Source organism: Astatotilapia calliptera, chromosome 14, assembly GCF_900246225.1.
Source record: "Astatotilapia calliptera chromosome 14, fAstCal1.2, whole genome shotgun sequence".
Taxonomy (NCBI): domain Eukaryota; kingdom Metazoa; phylum Chordata; class Actinopteri; order Cichliformes; family Cichlidae; genus Astatotilapia; species Astatotilapia calliptera.
The window spans coordinates 4613566-4640709 of record NC_039315.1 but is presented as its reverse complement, the minus strand read 5'-3'; the positions used below and the strand labels follow the sequence as shown (position 1 = coordinate 4640709).

The 27144-nt window shown below is 42.9% G+C and overlaps 1 protein-coding gene across 2 annotated transcripts; it reads left to right on the top strand.

The window, feature by feature from the left end:
• The first annotated feature begins 40 nt into the window (after positions 1-40).
• ccdc9 (coiled-coil domain containing 9) lies at positions 41-26713 on the top strand. 2 transcript variants are annotated; one of them, XM_026192295.1, is made up of 16 exons: positions 41-218; positions 828-880; positions 1585-1689; positions 2783-2917; positions 5723-6145; positions 6898-6981; positions 7431-7595; positions 7703-7884; positions 8702-8760; positions 9283-9327; positions 11664-11784; positions 12041-12203; positions 12447-12969; positions 14110-14274; positions 15802-15957; positions 23891-26713. In XM_026192295.1, the coding sequence occupies exons 2-16, from the start codon at positions 878-880 to the stop codon at positions 23893-23895; spliced, it is 2334 nt and encodes a 777-aa protein (XP_026048080.1). In that variant the 5' UTR covers positions 41-218; positions 828-877; the 3' UTR covers positions 23896-26713. The 2 variants fall into 2 exon arrangements, with proteins under 2 accessions (XP_026048080.1, XP_026048081.1); XM_026192296.1 differs by lacking the exon at positions 41-218 and adding an exon at positions 231-437.
• The last annotated feature ends 431 nt before the right edge of the window (positions 26714-27144 follow it).

The window sequence follows — 27144 nt, the reverse complement described above, 5'->3', positions numbered from 1 at the left end:
GCAGACTTTTCCAGCGAAAATCTGCTGGGATCGTTTTGAGCCGTCAGAAAGTGTACTGTCTTTTTAAGAACCGGGAGGCGGGATTTATTTGGCAGGAAGTTAGCCGCTGCTAACAGGAAGTGGAATAATGAGGACGGATTGAGGCGCAGGAATTGGCGAACAGCAGCGAGTTCAAACATTGGCCCTTATTGCCGTTGCAACAGTTCCCTCTGAAACAGGTAACGTGAACGGACTGTAACTTTAGTGCGTGTGAACGTTCATCCAGGTGTTCTTCTGCACGTCGTCTCTGTTTGCGGTGGTCTGTTTCCACGTCTCGTGGGCTCCTCGCGGCTTTGTATCGGCTCAGACAGCTCAGACATGGCTCAGTGTGCTTACATTACTGAACAGCATACCAGGGACAGACAAAAACACCAAACCAGTACTTTATTGCAGCTCAGGTGAGGCTGGATGTGCTAAAATAGCCTCAGGTATGTGTGCTGTGGTACTGTTCCTCGGGTGTCATATATACGTCTTGTCTGCAGCTCTGAGACTTTTACAGAAGCTTTTGAAATGGTTTTCATCACACACCTGGCTGTAAACTCACCTGCGATTACCTTCAATAGTGTAATCAATAGTGAGGAAGGGTGAAACAGCAGAAGGGAAAAGAGGGCGGTACCCAGTCACCGCTCAATTTCTGTTACTGTGTAATCTAGGGTTTCTATTCATCCTTCTTGTTCCTGTGCTCACGGGTTAACGCAAAGAAACTCACCTTACTGAAGGTGTAGTATCTGTATAGTGGAGGTAAAGAAACGGTAGGATGCTCCTCATCCTCCTAATCTTCTTTACAGGTGGAACAAGCAGCCAGCCACCAGTGTGTGACGAAGAGCCGAAGGCAGCTATGGTGAGTAAAAACACTGCAGACAGTGTCTTGATCTTCTGTGTAGGTTACCCAAAACTTTCAGGAGGACCAAAGTCTGTCTAGAAGGAAGTCTAATCATCTCACAGCCACCCTGGTAACGGTTTCAGGCTCGTATTTTGGAGAGTCATTTCAATTGCTGTTATTTTTAAGGCTGTTCTTGGTTCCTAACATCCTATATTTAAATTAAATTCATCCGAAAAGTATGCAAAGTTGTTGCCTTCTGTCTGTTGTTAAACTTGGACACAGGGCGTTCATAATTGCATCTCCCGCCTCCCGGAGAAGTCACTAAATGTTTCCCTTACCTTTAAACTATCGTTTATCGTTACGACAGAAACAATTCATGAGCATTTAAAAACATAAAGTTGAATAATAAAGTGGTAACATGAGACAGAAGTACAAAGATGAGACAAGTGTATAAAAGTATGTTCTGCTACTTCTACTGCCATCTTTATTCTCGTTGATTTCAGTTTTGCGTTCTTTGAGCGCAATCTCTCGCTCTTTCTCTCTCATAGAATATTTGTATATGGGTGTCTTATTTCTTTCTCCTCTTTAATAAAAGCAAAACAATTATTTAATTAAGCTGGGACAGCTGATGTATCTTCATTGTGCTTAGTTTAGCGCTGCACATTAAAGTATTACAGGCCAAACCGGTCTTGTCACTTCTGCTTTCCTCCTCTTTGCTTCAGTCTTCAACGGTGGATCTCAAGACAAAGGAGGAGAAGGATGCAGAGCTGGACAAGCGAATTGAAGCTCTGAGGAAGAAGAATGAAGCTCTGATGAAGAGGTACCAGGTACGGAAAGATTTTACACGCTAAATGTATCTTTAATACTACCATCTTGATGTTGATAACTGTCCTCACCGAAGAATGATGACATCCCCAGAATGTCTCAAAACACAACGATTCACTTCTACATAAAAGCAGCTTGTTTTACCACATTAGTCAAAGATTATACTGCATACTTGAGACAAAAGCCAAGACAAATTAGGACTGTGGTTAAAAGATATTTCAACAACTTTTTTTTTTTTTTTTTTACAAGTTTGCTTTAATGAACTCAAGCTTGAAATACCTTAAAATCTTAAGTGGCCTTTATAAACATTCAGTGGAGCCACTCATGCTGTGTGCGCCCCCAAAAGCCCTGTTTTGAATCAGGAAACCCTGAATAACTGTTTTTGTTTGTTTGTTTCAAACCATTTCTCTTCTGAATTTATTTATTCACGGCAAGCAGCCAACACTTTCAAGTTGAATTTGAACTCGCTGCGTTTTGATCTTATTTGCTGGGATGTTGAGGCGAGCTGATGTTTCAGGATTTACTGCTACTCGTTTCTATTTTTTAAGGAATTCTTCACTTCATGAAGCTGAATGAGCAACATGGTCTCATCAATAGATTTGGGAGCTGTTTAATAAGTTAAATAGTTGTCATATGTCTTATTTCATTAGACTTGTAGCCACTGAAATATGATGAGAAACGTTTAGAAAACCAAATTTTTCTTTTCAGGTCTCAGATAAGATACAACCACAGCTTCTCTTGAGCTTCACATGTACAGACTGAGAAATTAAAAAAAAAAAAGTGTCTGAAGGATGAAACACAATATCATCAGTTCAGAGCGATTAAAATAATTTTCTTTTTAATTGGAAAATAGACACTCTTTTCCCATAAACAAACAGTTTTTGGTTTTCCCGATATTAGTGGCTGTACTATTCCCTTTGCGCATTGCATTGTGGGAGAAAAGTGTCCATCAGCTGCACACGGATGACTACTTGACTTAATCTTCTTACTTTTGTCGTATGAACACAGAACACACCCCAGACCTGTTTGTCTTTGGTGCGTTTCTTATTAAGCATTAGTCTCACTGGGCTCCTGCATTTATTTATTTTTTAACAGGAAATAGAGGAAGATAAGAAGAAAGCAGAGCAAGAGGGCATTGCGGTGACTACACCTCGTAAGCCCCGCCCCCACGAGCCAAAGACGGAGAAAGAAAACTTCACTGTCACAGTCGACCTTTCTAAAGCAACAGGGGTGAGAAATCAAGTCGAACTGAACATCCTTTGTGTGGTGGTGCCGGTTCAGATTATGTTGTACTTCCATCACTATCATTTATTCACTTAATTTATGAAGCATTTTTAACCTACAACAACAGGGCCGACCCAAGTGCTGTGCAGTCAAACCGAGTAAGAGATAAAAGCATCTGAAACAGGATATGTGCGTGAAGCATTTCAGACAGATAAAATGGAAAATAAAGGATTTTAAAATTAATCCGTAAACTGGAAGCCAGCAAAGAGAAGCGAGCTGCTTTCGCCCGCTCGCACTAGATAAAAATCAAAACAAAGTGTACTGGTGCAGATCTGGCGTCAGAACAGAAGTGTTGTGGGCAGGTGCCAGACTCTAACTGGGCCACATATGTGGGAACTTCAGTCACCATTGCACACAGCTATTTTTCTTTTTTTATTGGATTTTCTGGGATTAAAAATGATTAAATATATATTTCACTTCTTTGACACAAAGTAGTGATGGGAGACGTTTATCTGTTTTTACAAATCGTGGCAGGGATTCCTACTGATTACAAATCTGTAAAGGTAATTGTCCTCTAACACTCTTCTGCTGGCACTTTGCTTTCAAAGGCCTGAAGTACTAAGCCTAGGATGGCTGGAGGGAACAGTGAAGCAGCGGGCATAAAATTAGAGCACAGCACACACTAAAAATACCCAAAGTTACCCTGTGAGAGTTCATGAGATGAGTTTTCTCTTTAACGTGTTTATCCATTCATGCAGCTCTGCTGGGCAAAAATGGGATTTTAAAAAGGCATGTTGGGTAATTGTCTTGAAACAGAGCTGAGATGATTGTACCTGCTGTACTAACATAATGTTGTTAACTGCAGATGTTTGTGCAGAATGAACTTTAGCCAGCTCATTAAAGTACCCGACCATGCTGGAGAACTATCTGTGTAATCGGTTTATCCAGCTCTTTCTGCTCGGTATGCAGATCATCTGTTTGTTAGATCTATCCTTTTCTCCTGCAGACAAACAGGATTTAAGCGTGCCTTGTGAACACAAATTGGACAAATGCCGTGGACACATTTGTCTGAAAAGGAGAAAAAACATGGATTGCATATAATGGATGGATGTAGCCATAGCGACATTGACTCTGATTTTTCTGAAGCCTGCATTTTGGCTGCCAGGATGTTGGGGGGTTTGTTGTCTGTTTGTTTTTTGCTTGTTTTTACCCCAAAGGAGGACACCTTTGGGGTAAAAACAGTGCAGTTCTAAATGATCGGCTAAGCCTGCCAAGCTGATCATGCACCAGAAAAATGCCCAATAATTAGTAACAGAGTAATAATACTTGAATTGGCCTCATGGACACATGGACAGTGAACTATCCAGAGACTAGATTTCATACCGGTCTGCAAACATGTTTGCTTTTCCTGTAAAGGCTCATTTTAACACAGGGACTCACTTTAGGGTGCAGCCTCAAGTGGTCAGTAGAGGAACTGCAGGGAACTGGGAACAATATGGCAAACCACAACAACATCATGATTCTTTTAGAGCTGCATTCATGGCCCATTGGTTAAAATCAGGGTTTTTAACGCTCTGTTTTTTGGCACAACCAGTCCCCCCCCCCTCCATTAGTCGTTTAGTTTGCCACGTTTCTAATTAGTCTCCTGTGGGCTGAAGAAGCTGGTAAGCAGATCCAGGGGGGATACAGGTGTAAGAGTGGAGTGAGCGCCTGCTGAGATCCAGATTGCCTCAGAAAAGACTACCGATCACTGCCGGCACCTAGATTTCAAACTGAAAAGGTCATAAGACAAAAGAAAGGCCTGGAGAACAGCAGGGGGCTGCCTGCTCCACACGAGTGCCTGTCTGACTGGTTAAAGGGTTGATCTGGGCCCATTAGTCTGTTGGACCTTTTCTGAAGAGGCCTTTGAAAACCTGATGAACGACGATGGCCTCTTTCTGTCTCATAACTCAGCCTCTCAGAGTTCATCATGTTGTAGCTCTTTGCATAATCCATAGCGCAGATTAGTCTTTAGTTCATGTGACATTCATTAGATTGACGAGTTTGTAACTGTAAGAGTTGAGCTGTTCCATTTCCTGGGTTGAAGATGATGTGTTGTTATAATCTTCACCCTGTTAGTCCCTTTATATCCTAAAAGTTACGGCGTGCTATTGCTTGCAATTTTTTGAAATGGTCTTGAAATATTAACATTCCTGACAATACTGAAAAAAGTAATTGCATAATAATAATATAATGTATTATATTATGAATTACCATTATTACATAATATTAATAATGTAATAATGGTGTTTGAAGGCAATGAAGGTCATTCTCCTTCTTTTCCAATGAGCTGCTGTCAAGCTATCTAATTTAAAGTGTGAATAAAATACGGCTTTATCTGACTTCTTATGAGCTCTACTGCTGATAAGTACCTTTTTAACTCAGATTTTTTTGACAAAAATCTAAATGAAAAACTTCAATTTTACACCATAAATCAACCAAACCTTTATTTTCTTTTGCCATGCGCTGTAACTCTTCTAGCACCACAAAAAATCCAAAATGTATCCAAAACAGATTTTTCCCTCACTTATAATTTATTGGTAGCCAAATATAACTAATATGATCTATAAGTTGTTATTGATCCACATTATAACAGGCTAAAATGGACACTTAGGTGTTTTGATTAGTCAAAGAATCAGGAATAAGGATGGTGTTTTTAAACTACCACATATGTCATGTTGAGCCTCCTCCAGCAGCTGACTGAAATTGTAACTAAGGTGCTGTTAAAATCACTCCGTTCACAGTGAAAGTCTGTGTGTGTGCTGCTTACAGGAGAAGAGAGTTGTGAACGAATGGAGACCGGGAACTCCTCGCGGCCGGAAGACATCAGAGGAGAGCGACAGCCACAGAGGGCAGAGTGATGGCCGCAGCCCCCCCAGGAGGACCGGGTCTGGGCGAATGAGTCGGGGAGGTCAGAGAGGAGGAGGTGGTGGAGGAGGTGGTGGTGGAGGAGGAGGAGGTGGTGGTGGTGGTGGAGGACAAGTAGGACAAGGAGTAGGAGGTGGGGGCGGAGGTCGCCAAGACAGGAGAGACTGGGAACCGAGAACACCCAGAGATGGAGAGCCTGGTGAGGCAGGAGGCCATGGACGCAGAGGAGGAAGGAGAGGAGGAGGAGGAGGAAGAGGAGGAGGAGGAAGAGGAGGAGGGGGAGGAGGAGGAGAAGGGACACCAGGAGGAATAGACAGGAAATCCAAGGTGGGTGAGGATGAACTGTTTGAGGGAGGTTTTCACACAGGATGCAGCTGCATGATGCACGATGCAAGACACTGAAGATAATACATTTAGAGTGTGACTGTGTGGTATACATGGTAGTGCGATTACTTGAAGTCATGTATCAATGAAGTCTCATGGGGCTTAGCTTAATTTATTAACTGTTAAAGTCCATTCAGAGGTATGAGAATATGTCACATTTGTTGTCATATATTAAAAAATTCATATTAAAGTGAAATAATAAACGAAAGATGACTATCTATAATCTATAAATGATCTATAAACCGAGCTAATCCATATCCAGTTGTGTGTCTTGTTTAAATTCGAGTGCACGACCTGTGAATGTTCAAAGCTGCTTCTGTTCTTGTGCTTTTAAGCACCGAATGTTGACTTTCAGTTTAAAACAGGAGCTGGGATGATTTCAGTGTGTAGAAAAAACATGATACAAAGAATTTACATGTGTATGTAACATCTACAAAAGTATTGCTGTAGCCACGGCACGTGCTCTAACTTTGGTCCCAGCCATTTTAATCTTTTAACACAGAAGTACTAAAACTGAGATTTTTGGAAAAATACTGCAGAAAATTTTTTATTTTGGCTCAAAAATCTGCTGCAGTTACCTCCTGGTGGAGGACTTTGTAACATGGACGATGCAGTCATTTTCCAGTATTGTTAAAACGGTTGTAACACTAACATCCTGTTCAATAATAACTCGAATGTCACAAACTTCCTGACAGGAATGGGAGGAGAAGAGACGACAGAACATTGAGAAGATGAATGAAGAAATGGAGAGGATAGCAGAGTATGAGAGAGGACAGCGGGTATGGAAGTCACTGGGGGTTTTTTTTGGGGGGGTTTTCAGCTGCCATGTGTCGTAGCGGGTTTGATTTCCAGAAATGGATTTTACAGACAAGGCTCTGAAAGACCAACATTATAATAAAACTTTTCTAACCACTTATTTTTATTGGAGTTTAATTTGCTTAATATAGCAGAGATGTGTGTAAATGCATAAATTGTTGTCCGGTGAGACAGCACAGATGGATTGTTATGACTGTACACACACCAGATGTGTTTTTTTTATCCTCTTAAATTACTATAACATAAATTTCCCGTAAGATCAAGTGTTATGAAGCTAACCGTCTCTGCTTTGGTCTCACATTTAAATCGTGTGGTTCTTCTGTGCAGTATTTTTGTTTGTTTTGCTTTTTTAAAATCATTTAAAATCAGCGAGGAACTAGCCTGAGCTGAACAGAGTCGTTCCGTTTCACAGCAGGATGGAGACAAACCGACCCGTAACTTCCTGGATGACCCGAGACGTTCAGGTCCAGCCCCGGACACGGACCGCAAGGAGGGCAGCCGGAGACATGTACGAAACTGGGGGGGACTGGACTTTGACAATGTGAAGACAGGGTCTGAGCTGGAAAAAGAGTGGACCGTGAGTACTTCTTTAAAAATGGGTTTCGGGTGGTTCTGTTTATGAGCATTACCTTTGTCTTTATTTAAACTCCTGTGGCTGAATTATTTACTCTGACTTCTCTGCAGAGCCGGAGACCTGGTCCCAAAGGCTCTATGGATATGACGATGTCTATGACCGGCCGGGAAAGAGCAGAGTACCTGCGCTGGAAGAAGGAGCGTGAGCAGATAGATGAGGAGAGATTAGCACGCCATCGTAATGCCACAGGCCAGTGGAGACGAGAGTGGGACGCACAGAAGACGGACAACATGTAAGAGTCTTTCTTTTAAAAGTAAACTAAGATCCCGTAATTCAAACTGCAGAACAAAAAGATGCCAGGAAGTCTTAAGGCAGCCTCTGCACATCAATTCATCCATCGAGTCACTTTGATAGAGCATTGAGGGGGGCCTCCTTCTCCCCAGCCACCTCCTCGAGCTTATCGGAGGCCTCTGCAGAGCTCTTAGATGAAACTGTGGCAAAGAAATGGATCAAAAACCGTTCAGAGTCTGAGAGTCGGCACAGTATTGAAGTGGAAGATGCTAACAATCTCAAGAAGAGGTGACCAGAAACCTGACAGTGACTTTGATGGAGCTTCAGAAGTCATCTGCAGAGTTTAGAGACTGAGCCAGAGGGACGATCATCTCAGTAGGACTCCAGCAGAGCAGCTGGACAACCTGCTTGGACTTTATCAGATGGAATTGAAAGGAGATGCTTCTCAGTGGCAGGGGCGCAGTTCAAGGGAGAATAAATGCAGCAAAGTAGGATAGAGTGTAGTGAGCCACAGCATTCATGAGGCTTCAGGACTGGTCTGTGACTGTCTTTGGTTGGTCCCGCAAAAGTCCAGACTTAGAAACCCTCATTGAATATCTGTGTTGTGTAGTAGTAGTCTGTAGTGTCTGAAATAGTGCCGCTTATGTTGGGTTTACTAAAGCTCTGCTACAGAACTTTAGTGACTTTACAAAGATGGAGGGGGAGGAAGAGGTGAGCACGATGGAAGGCGTCTGCTGGGATAAAGATGGCGACAGACTGACGTGGCAGAGAGGGCGCTAACGTTTGATGTGTGTGTAACCCTGTGGCTGTTTTCACAGGTTCAAAGAGGACCCATATGCGGCCACTGAGGGTATCCCATCGGAGGGCGGCAGGAGAGGCAAGTACACACAGACGCACGCACACCCATCGCATGCTGTTGCACAACACAGCAGCTGACCCTCGATCCACCTCCATGCCACGGCTTCGCTCGTCTGACACGATGTCTCTCTGCTGTGTTGATGTATACACGTCAAACACCCCACTCTGTATGAGAGGCAACACAGTCGCCCTCCTGAGTAATTAAGCTCGTTATGTAAATGCTCGCCGTGTTTCCCCAGAGTCCAGATTAAGCTTGGAGTTAAGCCGCGGTCGTTCTGTTTGGAGGAGTCCGGATTTCCTTTATTGTGCTAACTGACTTTGACCAACCCGACCGAAGCTCCTGCATGTTTATTTTATTTTTCAAAGGACTGAAGACTTTATTTGACTAGGCAGAGATTTTAATGGTCTTTACTTAGTAGCAAGATAAACGATGTTTACAGAGTTGCAGTGAGTGTTTATGTCAAAACCTTATTTCACAGATAATGTTTTTGGTGTGTGTGTGGCAGACGTAGTGTAACGTGTTTGTGTGTCCTCTCTGCAGCGCGGGGGCATAACTCTCGTACAGAGCCTCGGGGCAGAGCCTCAGGTTAGACCACAGCATGGGCCTGAGTCTGAGTGTGTCTGTGTGAAGCAGCTGCACCCAAAACCAGCCTCACCCCTAACTCACATGCCCGACTCACCCTCATGATGGCGCAGCCCTTAATGGTGTTATTATGACAATCAGCTTAGTCCACTATTGATACCAGCGTTTAATTCCACTTCTTTTTAGCTCATGTTAAGACCCGGGGCCTGTAGCATTCATCTTTTTCTTATCAGGCTTCACTCCTTAAGACGAGGAAGAGCTGACTGTAGTTACAGCTGCAGTATGCAGGGTCCAGTTATGTGAACAGGTCGTTGAATACAGGCATTCCTGCAGAAAGGTCGAGGCTTAGGTGCCCTGTTTAAAGATTATAGGACTGTTATAGTTGTATGTCATCGTTCAATGAACGTTTAGAAGCAATACAGTTGGATCTTAAGGATCTTTCTGTTATTGATTCACCAAGGAAAGATTATTATTATTTTAAACTAAAGTCTCTCATACTGCCTGAAATGGAAAAGCACAGGATCCCCTTTGGGAATGTTATTTTTCCAGAGAACTGATTGGTCAGTACAGTAGTTACCGTGTCCCACCTCCTTAACCTGGAGTTAAACCTGAAGTAAACATGCTTCATGTTACAGGCCCCAGAAAGTCCAAACCAAAGGCAAACTGTCTTCATTCAAGGCACTGAAATTAGGAAACTTGTGTATAACTGTGAGAATTAAGCAACAGTAGCAAATCATGTTTTTAATTTTAAATGCAGGTTAATCTTGAGTCTTTGGAAATATCCAAATACTCTGAATCTGTCTCAATTAAACCTTCAGAGACCCTGATGTAAATTCTGACTGCTCTCATCTCTAAAATCACAGACGTTGTGACAGCTCGGAGAGGTTTGCCTTTGTGTGAGCAGCTCTAATCTTTCTGTGGCTGGAAACGCTTCAGATGCTGCCGCCTGCACACACAGCGACCTCAGGATGTCCACCAGTGTTTGTGGATGGTCCTCAGTTTTTGAGCCTTGGCTTTGGCTGCGTTCATGTCTTCACTGTGATTTATCCTTCAGTCCTCTTCAGTCTTGTCGCCTACATCCTTTGTCTCCTCACTGATCCCTTCTTTTCGTTTGTACTTGTATCTGTCTCTTTCTGACCTTTTAATGACATCCTCTCCTCTCTCCCTGTTGAGCTCTTATCCTCCTCCCTCGTCTGAGCTTTTGGTCTCTGACCTTCTCCTCGTGTCCTCTGCTCTTCTTCCCTCTCTGACTCTTTTTTTTTTTTTTTTTCAAATTTCCACATTTCTTTTTTCTATTGAGGTCATTCCATAAAAAAATCAGCCACATCTTAAAAATAGGGAACATGTGACCACCCCAAAAATCAGCCTTTTTTCTTTTTTTCTTCTTTCCTTTGTCTTTTAATATGCAACACATTAAAAAATTTGCCTTTAAATTGACTTTGAACATCAGCATGTGTTAATGTGCCGCTGGCCAAAAAACAAGTTAAAGCATGTGGAAAGTCTCTTTTTTTGATACTTGGTTGATCTTCTAACTGTGATTCTTTGTGTCAAACCCGAGTCATCAGATTGGTCCCATGATGCTGATGCTGAAAGTTGGTCATAAAAAATGTTATAAAACAAACATTTTGGCTTCAGTTTGTGACACTGAAAACTCGATGTGGATTTCTCCTGAGACAAAATACTGGAAAAATAAATTTTTTCCTCCTTCATGTCTCCATTAGCTGCTCACCTAATCAACACCTTTCTTTCACCCTCTGTACAACATCTCTTTTTTCTTTCGCTCAAATTTCCAGTTGTAACTCTAAAGGAGTCCAAACGAGGTGGCTTTAAAATTTGGATGTTCTCAGTTTTACTCGTAGTATTTCCTCATCCCTCTTCTCGTCTTTATCTTAAAAATCTTTTCGTTCTCTCTTGATGCCATCAATAATAATCATAATACACATCTGGCGTCGTCCCAGAGCTCAGACGCACTCTGCAGCTGACCCAGCGGGACAGCTGCTGTCACGCAAGTTATGACGTTAACTCGCAGACCGCAGCGGAGGCGGAAGAATCGGTGGAGGCAGTTTTTATTGAAATGTTTTATTTTTAACATTATTAGATGGACTTTTACATGCCTGGATACTTTCCAACAGACAGCCAGTGGCATAAAGACATGTTAATGACACAACGTGTGCCCCCTCTCCGTTTTGAATTTTTATTTCTTACTTTAAAAAAAACACTCCTGTGCCTCACTTTTGAGCAGTGATGATGAAACATCCATCACCTGCTTTCTGCTTTTTTAGATTAAACATCACAGCAGTTCATAGTTTGATGTATACTCACCATCGATGTCTCCTTAGATGACAGTAAGCGACCTCCGAAAGCGCCGACATTCGGCGACTTCCTGTCCCAGGGCAGGACCCAGGGGCCGAGGGGCGACCGGAGCAGAGGGAGGGGCCGAGGACAGAAGCAGAGCTACAGGTAAAACTTTTCTCACCATCAGCTGACAGATCCATTTACTTGACTTTTTAATGTAATTCTTCATCACAAAGCTGTTCTGCAGTGAAGAAACTGAAGTCTGAAACACTAAAATGACTTTTAATCTAGTTGTAATGTTCCTCATTTTCCTTTATAATAAACATTTTAACAGCTCTTGTTGAGAATTGCGATGGTTTTCGGTGTATTTCTCACGCTAATGCGATGTCCACTGAACCTTTTATTCTGAAACTTTTCACAGCATGCATGACAACCGCTGGGAGGGAGAGAAGGAAGAGGAGGAGAAGGAAAAGGAGAAGGAGGAGAAAGAGGAGAAGGAAAAGGAGGACAAGACGAAGAAGGAAGAGAAGAGTAAAAAGAAAGATAAGGAAGAAGAGAAATCTAAACCTCCCACAGTACAGAAGGTAACGGGTGCATCTGGACTTCTATGAATAATAAAGTATCTGTCATGCTGAGCTTTACTTCAGAGAAATGGATCCTTTTTCTTTTTGTGAGGTGTGAATTTTTTTTAGTTTCTGAAATGGGACACGAGAGCCGGTGCCTTAAATGCTCCTGCCACTCCAATCAAACATCCAAATTAAAGCATTTGTTGCAGGATTTTAAATAAATAAATCGCTAACTCTTTCTTTGTTTCCATCTTTCCTTAGGTGGAGGAGAAGAATGGAGGAGGAGAGGATGATGATGAATGGGAGGATGCCAGTGACGATGGGGAATATGAGGAGGTGAGCGACTCGGAGCAAGACTCCAAAGGCGACGAGAAGAAGGACATCGGAAAGGAGAAGCAAGCAAAGAGCAAAGAGTCCTCCCCAAAAACTCCCAAACCTCGTTCTCGTCAGGCATCAGCAGGAAGCCCCAAAGATCAGCGGACTCCCAGGCCAAAGGTCCACATCCCGCCCCCAGCGGCCGCTCAGGAGTCCCCCGAGGGAGGCAAACCCCTCAGCCCCTTCTCCCCACTGGACGGCCACAAGCCAGTGTCAGACTGGGGAGAGGAGATGGAGTTGCTGTCACCCAGGAGCAGCATGGGAGGCGAGAGCCCGCCGAAACCCTCCAGCGTTGATTCCAGCCCCCCACAGAAGAAGGAAGAGGAGGAGGAGCAGCAGGAGGAAGAGATCAAGAGCCAAGCTGGCAGCTCTAGTGAAGCTGCCGAGTCACAGAGCGAGGAGCATGCAGGTAGAATAGTTACCCCACACTGAGACCATAACAGGGAATTATTGTAGCAATTTTCTGAAGCTGCTGCACATGTGCTATACCAGTGTTAACATCAAATAATATCCCAGGTGGCTTAAACTCAATAAATCTGATAAATAACGAGGATTTATCAGCTAATGATGCAATAACATTTTTTTGAAAACCATTTGTTAAAGTTAGCATTTGTGCAGGGCTATAAAGAGAAGAATCATTGATGCAATTTTACGTGTGTTAATGAGAAATCGCAGAGGAGCAATGTAGGATGAAGAGCTGTTAGCGGAGGAGAGAAACAGCACTCCAACAATCCTGAATGTAAAGCTTACGGAGCGTTTTGCATGTCCAGAAGGAGGCCCGGGACATGCTGGAGAGATCACATCTCTCGGCTGGTTTAGGAACTACTCCCTCTTCCTGGCCAGGAAGAGGGAGACAGCCTCTGGTTGACTATATAAGCGGCAGAAAATGAAGCATTTTTACTGTGTTCACAGAAGAGCCGTTGAGACACTTCAGTTAATGCAAATATTAACTTAGCGCGCTTAAACTGGGGGCTTGTAAAGCTTCAAATGCTGCAGAAGCGATTGACAACGTGTCTTTATTTCTTTGCTTCGGGCACCTTTTATGTTGTTCTGAAGGCTGAACTTTTACTTTTGTGTCAAGTTGGTGAACATTTCTCCCAGTAAGTCGGCAGAAGTGTCTCAACATAGGACTTTGTGCCCATTTAAGCTCTCTGTTCTCCTACAGGAAGCCCTGCAGCATGTCTCCCTCCTGCACAGGGAGGATGCTGCTGCACCTGTGACCCGTAGTGCTCAGCGTTTCTCAGAGACCTTTAGGGATGGTTACATAACTTTTTGTTATTTATGGAAAAAAAACGGCTCGTTAGAAATAATTGTGACATTAAGGAAGGTCACTTTCTGGTTATAATCTGTTAAATGGACAGCCTTCATATTTTCCCTTTGTTTTTGTCAAAGATTCAGTCAGTGAGGGGAAAATATTCACACCTCTCTTATTTTCTTACCTTGTCTCTTCTGATTTCTCTTTTTCTACCTCCGCCCCAACACCTCTCTGTTCTCTCCTTTTTGTTTCCTCCCCTCATCTTCACCTCTTCTCTCCATCCTCTGTGCTCAGCCGTTGATGTTTCGTCTCCTCCGGAAAAAGCTGAAATCCAGGAGATCCAGGTGATGGTGTCAGAACCTGACTCGGCTCCTAAAGACTCACCTACTGCACTGCCATCTGACCCCGCCCCCTGTGAGGTGAAGGTGGACGAGGATACGCCTCCAGCCCCGTCACAAGGTAATAAAAAAAAATTAACCCCTCAACATAAAACGCACCAGGCTGTTTTCATCCACTGCACCCCGCACTTCTCTAGGACTCGCCCAACAGGCGTGTGTGAGAGTGTAATATCTGGACGCTGTATTAGGGCGTTAGCTGGACTTATAGGACCTCCTACATGTTCTGTCCACGCAGCCGCTTCACCAAAACTACACAGAGCTTTTCCGATGGTGTAAACACGTGTGAGAAATGACAGCTATGGAAAGTTGAGTCCTCTGTTGCAGGTGAGCCCAGACTGATTCAGAGGAGTTTGCAAACCTTCACCAGTCTGTATGAGAGTGACTGCAGCTGTCTGCAGACGGGTTTCCTCCTGTCAGCCGACCCGTGCAGTCACCTTTTGATTGAAGCTGGTCACCCAGAGGTTGAGGATGCAACATCAGTGCATCAACCAGGCTCCAGTTTTTCCCAGGCACATAAAAGTTGCAGTCTTATGTTTATTCTAGTGTGACTGAGACAAAAACAAAGACGTGCACAAATTAAAATGACTGGTTATTTCTGCTGCTTTAATTTATCCTAAATGAAGAACCAGAACATTAGAACCAGATTTATTTATGGTTTTTTTCATTAATCTTTCATTAGTATTTAGCTTTGTGGATTTTCTCATTTAAATTCAGATTTCGTTGTTTCAAAATGTTTTTGCGGTTTATTTTTTACAAGTTTCTAGGATAATATAGAGCGACTGGAAAGACGAAGTCAATTATTAATAGTTCAGTCTTAATAAATGTCAAAGAAATGTCCTTCACATGCTGGGTGTATTGGTTTATTTTATTTAGTTAATACAACATATAATTTCAGTCATTTTACATGTTTTTTTCTAAAGCTTAGTTTCTATTATATTTAACTAAAAAGTACTTTCTTTAGAGAGTAGAAACATTACACGCTGACAGTCCTGTGGTATAGTGAGGATCAGCAAACCAGCAGCAGCTCTAATCCAGCTGCATCAGGAGGATTAATCCAGGTGCTTCTAATCTCCCGCTTGAACTAACCCAGCATCTGAAATCCTCCCGCGCCGCTTTGCAGTTCAGCTCATTTTGAGCTAAATTTTAACTGATGTTAATCTCGATTCAAGTAACGCCTCCAAAACCTGCAGAATTTTTGGGTTCTCACCAAACAACAGCTGATTAGATGCAAGCTGGGTCCTGCAGTTTATTTATCTCTAATTGACGAGACTCCACATGCTGTAAGGATTTAAAGGCTGAGTCGAGAGCACTACTGGGCAGGATTTTTACTTCATCATAGCTGCAGTTATTTTATCTTTCTTGTGACAATAAAATGGAGGAATTAATATTGTGGATGCAATGAAAGTATAGGAAACAGGAAACCGTGCACACATCAAAGGAGAACGTAGCACCACGCTGAATGACACTGTGTTGCTTTTTTCTCAAGTTGCTCTGCACATGAACATCTTTATTTCCCTCCAGATTGCCTTTGAGCATAAGCTTTTATTTCATTCTGAATCGAGCCTTGTTGCCTTTTTCTCTCCGACAGCAGACAAACCCGACTCCCCGCCCGCCCCCTCCGTCCTGGAAGCTGAACCGAGCTCGCCTGAACCTTCAGTAGAAAAAGAAGATGACGCGCCGCCTGCCGAGAGCGACGCTGCTCCGACAGCAGAAACGCAGCCGTCCTCAGAGCAGCCGTCCTCAGGTGTGGTCCTTATCACTGACTTTGAGACGGTGGCTTACTGTAAATCCCCTGCGCACCTCTAACGCCTCCTCACGCTGTGCTCCTGCTTCTTCTTTTTTTTGTGCTTTTTTTTTGTGATTGTGCTGGTTTTCATTTCCCTCATGGTGTGGCTCTCTCACTCTTTTTGTCTTCATTCCCTTATAAATAAATCATGACGGGAGCTGTTTGGTGGCCTGACAAACCCAAAGATAGCTTTAGATGCTGCTTTTTAAAAAATCTGACCTGCAATGCTACCTCCTCCTTCCACCGATCAGGACCCACTTCCTGTTTTGAAACTCCTCCCGGCTGTCTTCCTGCTCCTCCTCTGATGGACTGAAACTTTTAACTCCACCTCCTTTGTTGGATGCACTCCCCGTGTGCTGTTCCTCCTCCTCTTCCTGTTCTTCTCCAGCATGTAAAACCTTTTTGTTTTTGTTGTTTTTATGGCTGTAATGAAATTCCTGCTGCTTGATGCTCTGCCTGCATTACCAAACCTTTTACTCTGTCTCCTCCTCTTATTTTTTTGCATTGATGTGAGCTGTTAATCATATGATATGATCAGAGTGCATTTGCTGTCTTGCCTGTTTTGCAGTTACACTCATGGCATCTGTGGAACCAGATCATTTCAGTTAAAAACACATTTTATAAGCAATCTAATTCAAAACATTCAGACTCATAAGTATCCGTTAACGTGCTCCTCTACCCATCAGCAATCTCAGGAGGGAAATCTGAATAATTCAGGCCTCAGGCGCTGAGTTGTTGGTGAACGCTGGGAACAAATCTGGACTATAGATGGTGCACAAACTAAGAGGACATCTTGTATGTGAGCAGAGCCAAATGAGCTCCATTAAACTCTTTCAGGGTCTTCTTTGGGTAGTTTTTAGTGTAATAGCTTCGCCTGATCAGGTTTGCTCCGCGGTTTTATTTTAGACTAAAATATTGTGATAATTATTAGATTATTAGATGAATTATGTGCAAACATGCAGCTAAATCGTGCGTGCTTTGACTTTTTATGTGGTGCCTCTGAGAAAGATCCACGTTTAATGAATTAGTTAAATAGCTTCCACCTGTCATACACCATCAGGTCAGGGTTTTATCTTGATTCTTGCAGTACTGTAGACTCTGTGCTGATGCTCATTTGTCTGCAGCTACACATTTGTTTCTTAAGCGATCTCCAAGGGTCTGTTTAATCTCTGTAAATAGGCAAGGGGCAAGAGTTTTGTACCTTTCTTGTTTCCGTATACAATCCATTTGCAGTATGTTGGACAATAATATTTTGCAGCCTTTGGTCACGTGCAGGCAAACGTTCAGATATATTTTTATGTATTTGCATTTGTAAACGATGCTGAAATCTTGATATTTGCTTCAAAACTCGTGGAAATTGGTGTTTTTAAAATGCTTGAAGGATGAAGAAAACAGTGGGTGTATTGACAACTGAGCAGTAATATTATAAACCACAGACATGATATTTAAATCTGAGATGTCAGCAAAGGCAAAGATGATGATGTAAGAGGGGGAAAGTGGGGTAAAAAGTTTTTTTAAATCTTATTTTAGGGCAAAGTCATCGAACGTTTTAACCAGTTTTCATCTGATTGGTCAGGTGATTCTATACATGTGTTTTTGTTTTATTTTTTTAAGTCCAAGTGTTCCCTGGAGTTAAAGTTAGGTTAGATATTGCTCTGAAATGAAAGTCCCTGGAGGCGTTTTAATTTTGAAATGAATAAACAGCCACATTTGTATTCATTTACTTTTTAAAACATCTGCATAAGCCCAGAATTACACAATCCGTGCATCCATACAACAAAGTTCCCATCAGCCTTACTTATAATTTGTGTTTGGTCCTAATTAATCTCCATGAATATACATGAGACAAACTCAAGTATTCTGCTGATGGGTCATGTTTGAGATGGCACAGAGTAAATACTCCCAGTCTGGGATCCAATCAGCTATTTTCTGATGCCAATAAAACCTGATTAAAAAGCTGTTGTTATTAGTTTTTCTTTTTAATAATCTGCATCCATAAACCTGCCCGAGGACAGAAATGGAAATCTTTCCCCAGATATCAGCCGGCTGCACTGGAAGCCCAGAAAAATTGGCCACTAACTCCAGAGGCCCGATCATCAGACTATCTGGGTTCTCAGATTATATCCTAATTACCACATGCTTAGCAAGTCTAATCTGCCCAACACAGATTGGAAACTGGAGAGTCGGTGTGACTCTGGGGTGCAAATGTGGCTTTGAGCTCTGATGGTTCCTTTTTGCCATGAGTGTAGCTGAGTGCCTGCTTCAGAACTGGTTTCTGTTTATGTTGCTCATCTCTGTTTAAACCAGCAGTTCTCAGACTGTGAGGCCGACCTTTTAATTTACTAAAACTGAATCGTGGATCTCTTTTTTTTTTCTGGTGTTGGACGTTGAAGAAAAAAGAGAACAACTGGTTTAAACTTGTTTTTCTTTTGTATGTGTCTCTGAACAACACTGTGCTCCTTTATGCCCCTTTCCTTCATTCGTTGTGACACCCCTCATTACTGCTGGGGTTGATGGGAGCACTGAACTATAAGGCCAACCAGCCCTTACAGTGGGGCAAAAAAGTATTTAGTCAGCCACCGATTGTGCAAGTTCCCCCACTTAAAATGATGACAGAGGTCAGTAATTTGCACCAGAGGTACACTTCAACTGTGAGAGACAGAATGTGAAAAAAAAATCCATGAATCCACATGGTAGGATTTGTAAAGAATTTATTCGTAAATCAGGGTGGAAAATAAGTATTTGGTCACCTCAAACAAGGAAAATCTCTGGCTCTCACAGACCTGTAACGTCTTCTGTAAGAAGCTTTTCTGTCCCCCACTCGTTACCTGTATGAATGGCACCTGTTTGAACTCATCATCTGTATAAAAGACACCTGTCCACAGCCTCAAACAGTCAGACTCCAAACTCCGCCATGGCCAAGACCAAAGAGCTTTCGAAGGACACCAGGAAAAGTATTGTAGACCTGCACCAGACTGGGAAGAGTGAATCTACAATAGGCAAGCAGCTTGGTGTGAAAAAATCAACTGTGGGAGCAATCATCAGAAAATGGAAGACATACAAGACCACTGATAATCTCCCTCGATCTGGGGCTCCACGCAAGATCTCATCCCGTGGGGTCAAAATGATCATGAGAACGGTGAGCAAAGATCCCAGAACCACACGGGGGGACCTGGTGAATGACCTGCAGAGAGCTGGGACCAAAGTAACAAAGGTCACCATCAGTAACACACTACAACGGCAGGGAATCAAATCCCGCAGTGCCAGACGTGTTCCGCTGCTGAAGCCAGTGCATGTCCAGGCCCGTCTGAAGTTTGCCAGAGAGCACATGGATGATACAGCAGAGGGTTGGGAGAATGTCATGTGGTCAGATGAAACCAAAGTAGAACTTTTTGGTATAAACTCAACTCGTCGTGTTTGGAGGAAGAAGAATACTGAGTTGCATCCCAAGAACACCATACCTACTGTGAAGCATGGGGGTGGAAACATCATGCTACGGGGCTGTTTTTCTGCCAAGGGGACAGGACGACTGATCCGTGTTAAGGACAGAATGAATGGGGCCATGTATCGTGAGATTTTGAGCCAGAACCTCCTTCCATCAGTGAGAACTTTGAAGATGAAACGAGGCTGGGTCTTCCAACATGACAATGATCCAAAACACACCGCCCGGGCAACAAAGGAGTGGCTCCGTAAGAAGCATTTGAAAGTCCTGGAGTGGCCTAGCCAGTCTCCAGACCTCAACCCCATAGAAAATCTGTGGCGGGAGTTGAAAGTCCGTGTTGCTCGGCAACAGCCCCAAAACATCACTGCTCTCGAGAAGATCTGCATGGAGGAATGGGCCAAAATACCAGCTACTGTGTGTGCAAACCTGGTAAAGACCTATAGTAAACGTTTGACCTCTGTTATTGCCAACAAAGGTTATGTTACAAAGTATTGAGTTGTATTTTTGTTATTGACCAAATACTTATTTTCCACCCTGATTTACCAATAAATTCTTTACAAATCCTACCATGTGGATTCATGGATTTTTTTTCCACATTCTGTGTCTCACAGTTGAAGTGTACCTCTGGTGCAAATTACTGACCTCTGTCATCATTTTAAGTGGGGGAACTTGCACAATCGGTGGCTGACTAAATACTTTTTTGCCCCACTGTATATAGGTGATAGCCCATAATATTACCGCTTCATGGTGCCGTGAGTCATGCACCGCTGGGAAGAGGAGTCACTCACCGTGGTCTGAATCAATGTTTTTCACATTTCCGTCCGTTCGTCTGTTTTTCTGCACGCTGTGGTTTAAAAGTGAGCTAAGTGGATAAACCACAGGCTGGAGGAAGTCCAGTCATTAGCACTCTCCCTGTACCCATTTATCATGTGACTGGGGTGTTATCACTTTGGCAAATGGCAAAGCTTTAAATAATAAATATTTCCTTTTCTCTGGAACTGTAATAATATGGAAACAGTTTGAAGTCAGCGTGAGTTGGGCTTAAATTCAGATGGCGTGATAAAAGCTAGAAAGGCGATCTGTGGGCAGTTAATTGATTAATCTCATAAAGTAAAACCAGAGGAGAACCGAATAAAATGGTTCAAACTGAAGGAGGCCTGTTATGCTTTTCCTGCCGCATGTATCCTGATACGATCCGTTAATCTTAAAAATGGTCAAAGTTTCAAAAATTGAGTTGCTTTTTCAGGTGTCATGTGACACCATAGAAAGTATATGATCATGCTAGTCACAGAAGCTCCACCCATTTTTCTTATGCAGGCCGGCCAATCAGAAGAAAATTTCTTTAAAGGTGGTAGAAGCTAAACAGGTAAAATTAAAGCGCGAGTCATACTAAGCTTCTTTATTAAAGTCCAGAAATAAACATGGAGCTGCAAATGAGAATAGTTCCACTTGATGGAACCAAGATACCAAGGCTTTAAAATAATAATAATATGTGAACACACATATTCAACAACTTTTAATTAATCTACTCTTAATGTATAAATTAGGTTGTTGCCGCAAAGGATGATAAAAACGGCGGCCATAAAAAAAACAAAGGTGAACTGAGGTTGTTTGGACTTTTGCTGGAGCAAATTTTGACTTTTATTCTTTTATTTTCATAATTTTCTTTTTTCAAGTGAAGATTTGTTGCTTTTCTCTGTCATTTAATACGAATAAACCATACGTTTTTGGCATTTGCAACAATTTTGACATTTGAATTTGAATTCCTCGATTCTTTTAAAATTAAATCGAAATGATTAACACAGAATATTAGTTGATAACAGCTGCTTGTGTGTTATCTTTATCCAATTAGATCTGGGCCGTTTAAAAACAGACTCCAGTAAAATTTTTACCATTTGGACTGAGTACAGCAGTTTTAAAGGATCGCTGCTTTCCTTTTGTTCTGATATAAAAAATCCACAGTAGCTGCATTTACACCTCTGATGACTCATTCGTGATAAACGGCACAAGTCAGATGTGTGTGTGTGTGTGTGTGTGTGTGTTGGCGTTAGGGTGGAGATCAGGAAACCAGGGAAATTAGAGGCACAATTAAGCTTTTAAAGGCTTTTCAGAGGAAATGAGCTACAGCCTGCTGGACAGATGATAGGGCTGATACAGTGGAGTCCGTTTAAAGTCTGATTGAATTAAATCGTGTGATGTTTCTGAGGCTCCAGTGTGGAGAGGCTGAATTGCGTGAATCACTCAAGTATTGGCAAACGCCAACATTAAAACACAAAGATATTGTTGTAGCAATGTTTGCAGAACAAGTCACGGACACAACATTAAGAGGCTGTTTTGCACTCTTGGTAATGTTTATGGATTGTTGGAAAGAGTCACATGGCCGAGTGAAACCTCCTGTCTTCTAAAATTCTCCATCCTTTAAAACCTTTTTATCTGTTTTACCTTTTAATAACATTAATAGTCTAATGTCAGGAGGTTTTAAAGTTCTGAACCAAATGTGAAGAAACGACTGCTCTGACTTTATGGAAACATCGGTGTGTATTGTGTTGAAGAGATATCAACTGAAGTCGAGCTGTGTTTGAGCTGTACTTTTGTGCAGTGCCATCGTGCACCACAAGGTGACGCAGTAGGTCAGTGTAACCTTTTATTAAATTAAATTTTTAATATTTAAAGTTTAATAAAACCTCGTTAGGGAATGAAAAGATATATCAGAAGTTCAACCTGCAGCCTTCAAACCTCGCTGCTCATGAGAGGAAACTATAGCAAAAATAAATATTGGCTCTTTAGCTTGCAGATACTTTAGCTGCCTTTACGTTAGTACCAACTCGGATCGACTCGACTTGGATCGACTGGTTTTCCATTGCAATTGAGTACCTCCTAATATGCTTGGCCATTGTCATAGCAACGCGTCAAAGCGTCCCACAATGTAATTAATATGTGACGCGAATGCTACAGCAACGGTGGACGTCCAGGCAAGTATATACCTGCTGCTCAGTCTGGCTGTTCGTTTGACTCGGGGACCACGGCGTTGTTTTTTTTGTAGCCGTTGCCCGGTTTTAAAAGTGGCGGTTTTGATTTTCGTGAACGAGACGCTTTCATGACTCATCGAGCGACGCTGTTGACCAGACAATCAGTAGCATGCAGTCTGATGACGTCACATTTTAGCACCTGCTCGGATTGTTTGGAACCCGGGAGTAGGTACTAAATTGTACCAGGTGCTATGACCTAATGGAAAACCCTGAAAAGCGTGAACCATGGCGAGTCGTGCTGAGTAGGTACTAATGGAAAAGGGGCTTTTGTGTGGTTCAAAATTTGTGTTAGATGATATATGTTGATATCTTTAAAGCTAGTTTCCATTGTGACCACAACTTTATTGGCATCTGCAGCATGGAAGGTGTGGTGCAGGACAGTGGCGAGGTGTGTGGTGGGAGTGACAGGTGGGCAATCATTCTCTCCGAGCCCCTCTTTGTTTGCAGTGGCAATGGATAGGCTGACAGGTGGGAGCCTCTGCAGGGTATGATGTTTGCAGATGACTTTATGACAGTAGGGAGCAGGTGGCGGTATGCACAGGAGAGAAGAGGAATCAAAGTCAGAGGCAGGACAGAATAAATGTGTGCAGATGACAGTGAGACAGATGCAACGAGGAGAACACGTAGTGAAGGTAGGTTAGTTTAAATACCTGTGGTCAATCATCCACATCACAGGAGAGGTGAAAAAGAGTGCTGGCCAGGTGGAGTGGGTGGAGATGCTTTGGATATGTGCAGAGGAGGGATGGGAGCTGCCAGGCTGGAGGAAGAGCTCAGAGAAGACTAATGGCTGTAGTGAAGGAGGTCATGCAGAGGGTTGGTGTGACAGGAGGATGGTAGAGAGCGATGATCTGCTGTGGTGACCCTGAAAGAAGAGGAGCATGAACTCATGACAGGAATGAGAAACGAGGAGGAAAAAGAGGTTTTACCGACTGTGTGTCTGTGCGGTGACATCATTTCCCGAGTGGTCGTTCCTCCATGGCATCAGCTGGAAGCAACATGAAAAATGAACTCGCTCGATATTAAAATGTATTAAACTGCCTCTCAGATTTAATTACACATTAACTGAAAGCACCGGGACGCCGTTCCAGATCTTTCCAGGCTACTTTAACCCCTTCCCTTATCTTTCCATCTTAGAGGGAAAGTGCCACGCCGGGGACGTGAAATACAACTGCTGTTTGTGACTCGGGGATCAGGATGCGTTCTGATCTGCTCTGAGAGGCTTTCTGCAGCTGCGAGAGTTCATATTGATCACCAGCTTCTGTGCATGTGATAATTTCTCTCATTGAGCCGCAGAGTGGCTGAATGCGCTCGTGATGGCTGCAAATGTTCAGCCTTTATGGTAGTCTGAAGTGCGTTGGGTGAAAGGCACATTCTCTAGGCCACACACTTTTAAACATCCTCCTTTTGTTTGTATCAACAGACTGAAGCTGCAGCACGTCTGAGGATGGATGGATGGATGGAGGAGTTGGAATCATCACACTACTCATCCGTGACCACTGCATATCTAAATTTGTTTTAAAAAACAGGAAAAAAATGACTTCATCCATGATGAGGAGGTGGAGGACGAGGAAGTGTGCATTGCCTCCACGGACCAACCTCTCCTTAGCGCTCTGAGCTGTGATCAAACACCCCCTCCCTTTGCTTCACCTCCCCTCTCTCTGTAGTACTGAGACATCAAAAGTAAAATGTCCATCAGTGTCTTGGTTTAAAAATGGCGACTTCTCTCTACAGACTCGTTGTCTCTGCTGCGAGAGAACATCTGTGTTCGTGTGAAAAAGTCATTCTAACACTGCCCTGAGAGCCTCACAGAGGTCGTTTCTGCCTCAGAGGTTCTGCTGAAGTTACAGACAGTAACCTGGATTACTTCACTGCCTGGATTACTTCACTGCATCCTTTTTGTCCAGCAGGCTCTCATCCCCATTGATTGCCCAGCCTGTATAAGGTCGACGTGATCTCTCCGTTCAGGACCAGGAACCAGAATTTCTCCACGGGAAACAGACAATCATTAACTTCCAACTTCCCCAGTGATTGATTGATTGGATTCATCTTATTAGCCGATCGTCTGCAAAATGAGGCGATCGCCGTCCTGTTCTAACATAGTTACAGGAAACAAGAAAATGGTGATTGACACAGATATTGACCACGCTTAAACTGATATCCTGTAAGAGGATCTCAAGCACATTAATCAATGAAAAACAAATCTGCCTTTTCCTCAATTTTATTTTCTTGATGCTGTTGAAATTAAAAAGGCAGGATTACAGCTGCCAGACCCAGTTAATGTTGAGCTTTAAGCAGAGGTGACAGCTGTTTGCTAAGCTCGCTTCTTTCCGATCAGTTTCCGTCTTTTCCATCAGGTCACGCTGTAGTTTCACCGCTTCATTTTTTAAGGTGGCGGCACAGATGACGCAGATATAATTAAATTTTAATTGATGATGTGATTCTAATTCAGCTCAGATTCAAACTCTGCTGTTCATCGGCTCATTTTGTGTCGAACAATATCGAACGTAATAATATCATGTAATGAGTTATTGTTTGTAGTAGATGGTGGCAGTAAAACGGCGCCCTTTTTACTCCGAGGACAGCAACTGTTTAGGTGTCAGGCACACCGGCTCGATCTGAATGGTGACGGCTTTTTAACTCTACTGCACACATAGTTACACCATTTGGGCGAAATGTTGGCGTTTTCCATCCATCCGTCCGTTTTCTGCCACTTATCTGGGTTCGGGTCACAGGGGCAGCAGTCTGAGTAGACTTCCCTCATCCCGACCATCTTCTCCAACTCATCCATGTTGACACAGTCATTCCCAAGCCAGCCAGTAGATTTGATCAAGTTTTTATCACTAAATATAACTTTTAATCAACACTTAAGCAAAGATTTGTTCTTTGAACTGCACAGACTCGCTGTGCAACAACATAAACTGTGTCTTTGAATTATTGGGGAAGTGCAGCATGAAATTCAGACACTTTTCATAAAGATTAATTTATTATGTGGATTCATTTTTGATCAAATCTGAAAACACAAAAATATTGCTTCAGAATTCTGTGGAAATCACATTTTTGTGATATTTTTATCCTAAAGCTGAAGTTTGCTTGTCCTCAGAGGCAGCAGCCATCAGCAGTCTCTCTTCAGTCGTGTCACTATGTTGAGCCTAACACAGTGCATTTGATCTGATCTGAGTTACAAAGAGATTCACATATTTGCAACACAGGAATCCACCGACTGCATAGTTGCGGTGTTGGTGCAGGCGTAAAGCAGAGGGGTGTTTTAAAAGGCACAGCATCGAGCCGCCACGTCTTCATCTGCATTAAGCAGGACTTTAGGGTTCTTTGTGCAAATCAGGAGCGTTCGCTCCAACAGGAAGTCTCTGGGAAGTTGTGGAAAATTGTGAAATTAACCCCTGTGAGTCTGTAATGAAGACAGATTCAGCAGGCATCGTCCTCCCAGACGACCCGCTGTGTTGATTTTGGTTTTAAACCAGGACTGTGGGAGAAAACCCACGCGAGATGTTCATCCCCGCAGGTCACACATCCCTTTTCTCTTTATCGTTCCATTGAAAGGCCATCGGTGAGTTTAAATATCAGGAGGTAAGGCGTGCAGTAGAGGGTTAAAGAAGAAACTCCCAACAAGTCCTCAAACCTCAGTTTCACCCATTTCTGAACTGCAGCACGTTTGACGTGTCCAGATTAAAATCAGTGAAACTGAGGTTTGTCCGCGTGTTCCTGACGTTTTCTTCCTTTTTAATCAGCTGCTGTTCACCTGCTTTACCTGAAAGAATCATGTGACCTACTCGGGTCTTCTCTTTATTTCAAATCTATCAAAATCAATTATGTACACAGAAAAAAAAGTCACTCCAGTTGATGATTTGATTATGTAATTCTCTCTGATGTTGCTTTACATTTAGGCGACTACACTTTCCCGGCCCTCTTAGGACTCGCTGCCTCCATCATATGAAGTTTGTTTTGTTTTTTGGGATTAAATGCAAATGTTTTAAACTGTCGTTTGTGAATGAAACTGTCTCTTTTTTTTCTTTTTTCTTTTTTGTTCTGATGGTTTATTTTGGAGTGAAACCGCTCTCTCATACCTCAGCGGGCCAAGAGCTTCAGAGTGAGTCTGTTTTCTCAGCTCGCATCAGCCGGAGCGTTGAAACTGTGGCGTTTAAACACACGTGGATGAGTGGGGATGCTTTGGTTTTTGTATTCTGTATCCAAGGAATAAAAGTGATGCCTCTGGGTTGAAAGAAAACTGCAGTATGTACAGTTTTATAAAAGGAATTGAAGTTTTTGTTCCAGCATTGAATGTCTGTGCGAAATGCAGCCTGTGATCTCTGAAGTTTCCTCATCTTCCTCTTCTCTCCGGTTTGAGCAGGGCGTGGTCGTGTGTGTTAGTCCGGTGTCCATCACAGTCCAGTCCTTTTATCGGCTGTTCAGCTTGCTGCATCCTAGCACGCATGTTTAGGTGAAGCCACTTTGATTGGTTCACCTCCTGAGCCCAGCAGGCAGCTGATATCTAATCAAGTTTTACTGTCCAGCGTTCTCGGTCTTCGCCCACCTGCTGATTCTCCTCCAGCAGCCTGTGCAGCAGGGGCGTCTCCGGGCAGGTTTTCTCCTTCTCCAGGACGACCGACAGGAAATCAGAATGATCAGAGACGCTGTAGGGAACTAATGGAGAGTAAG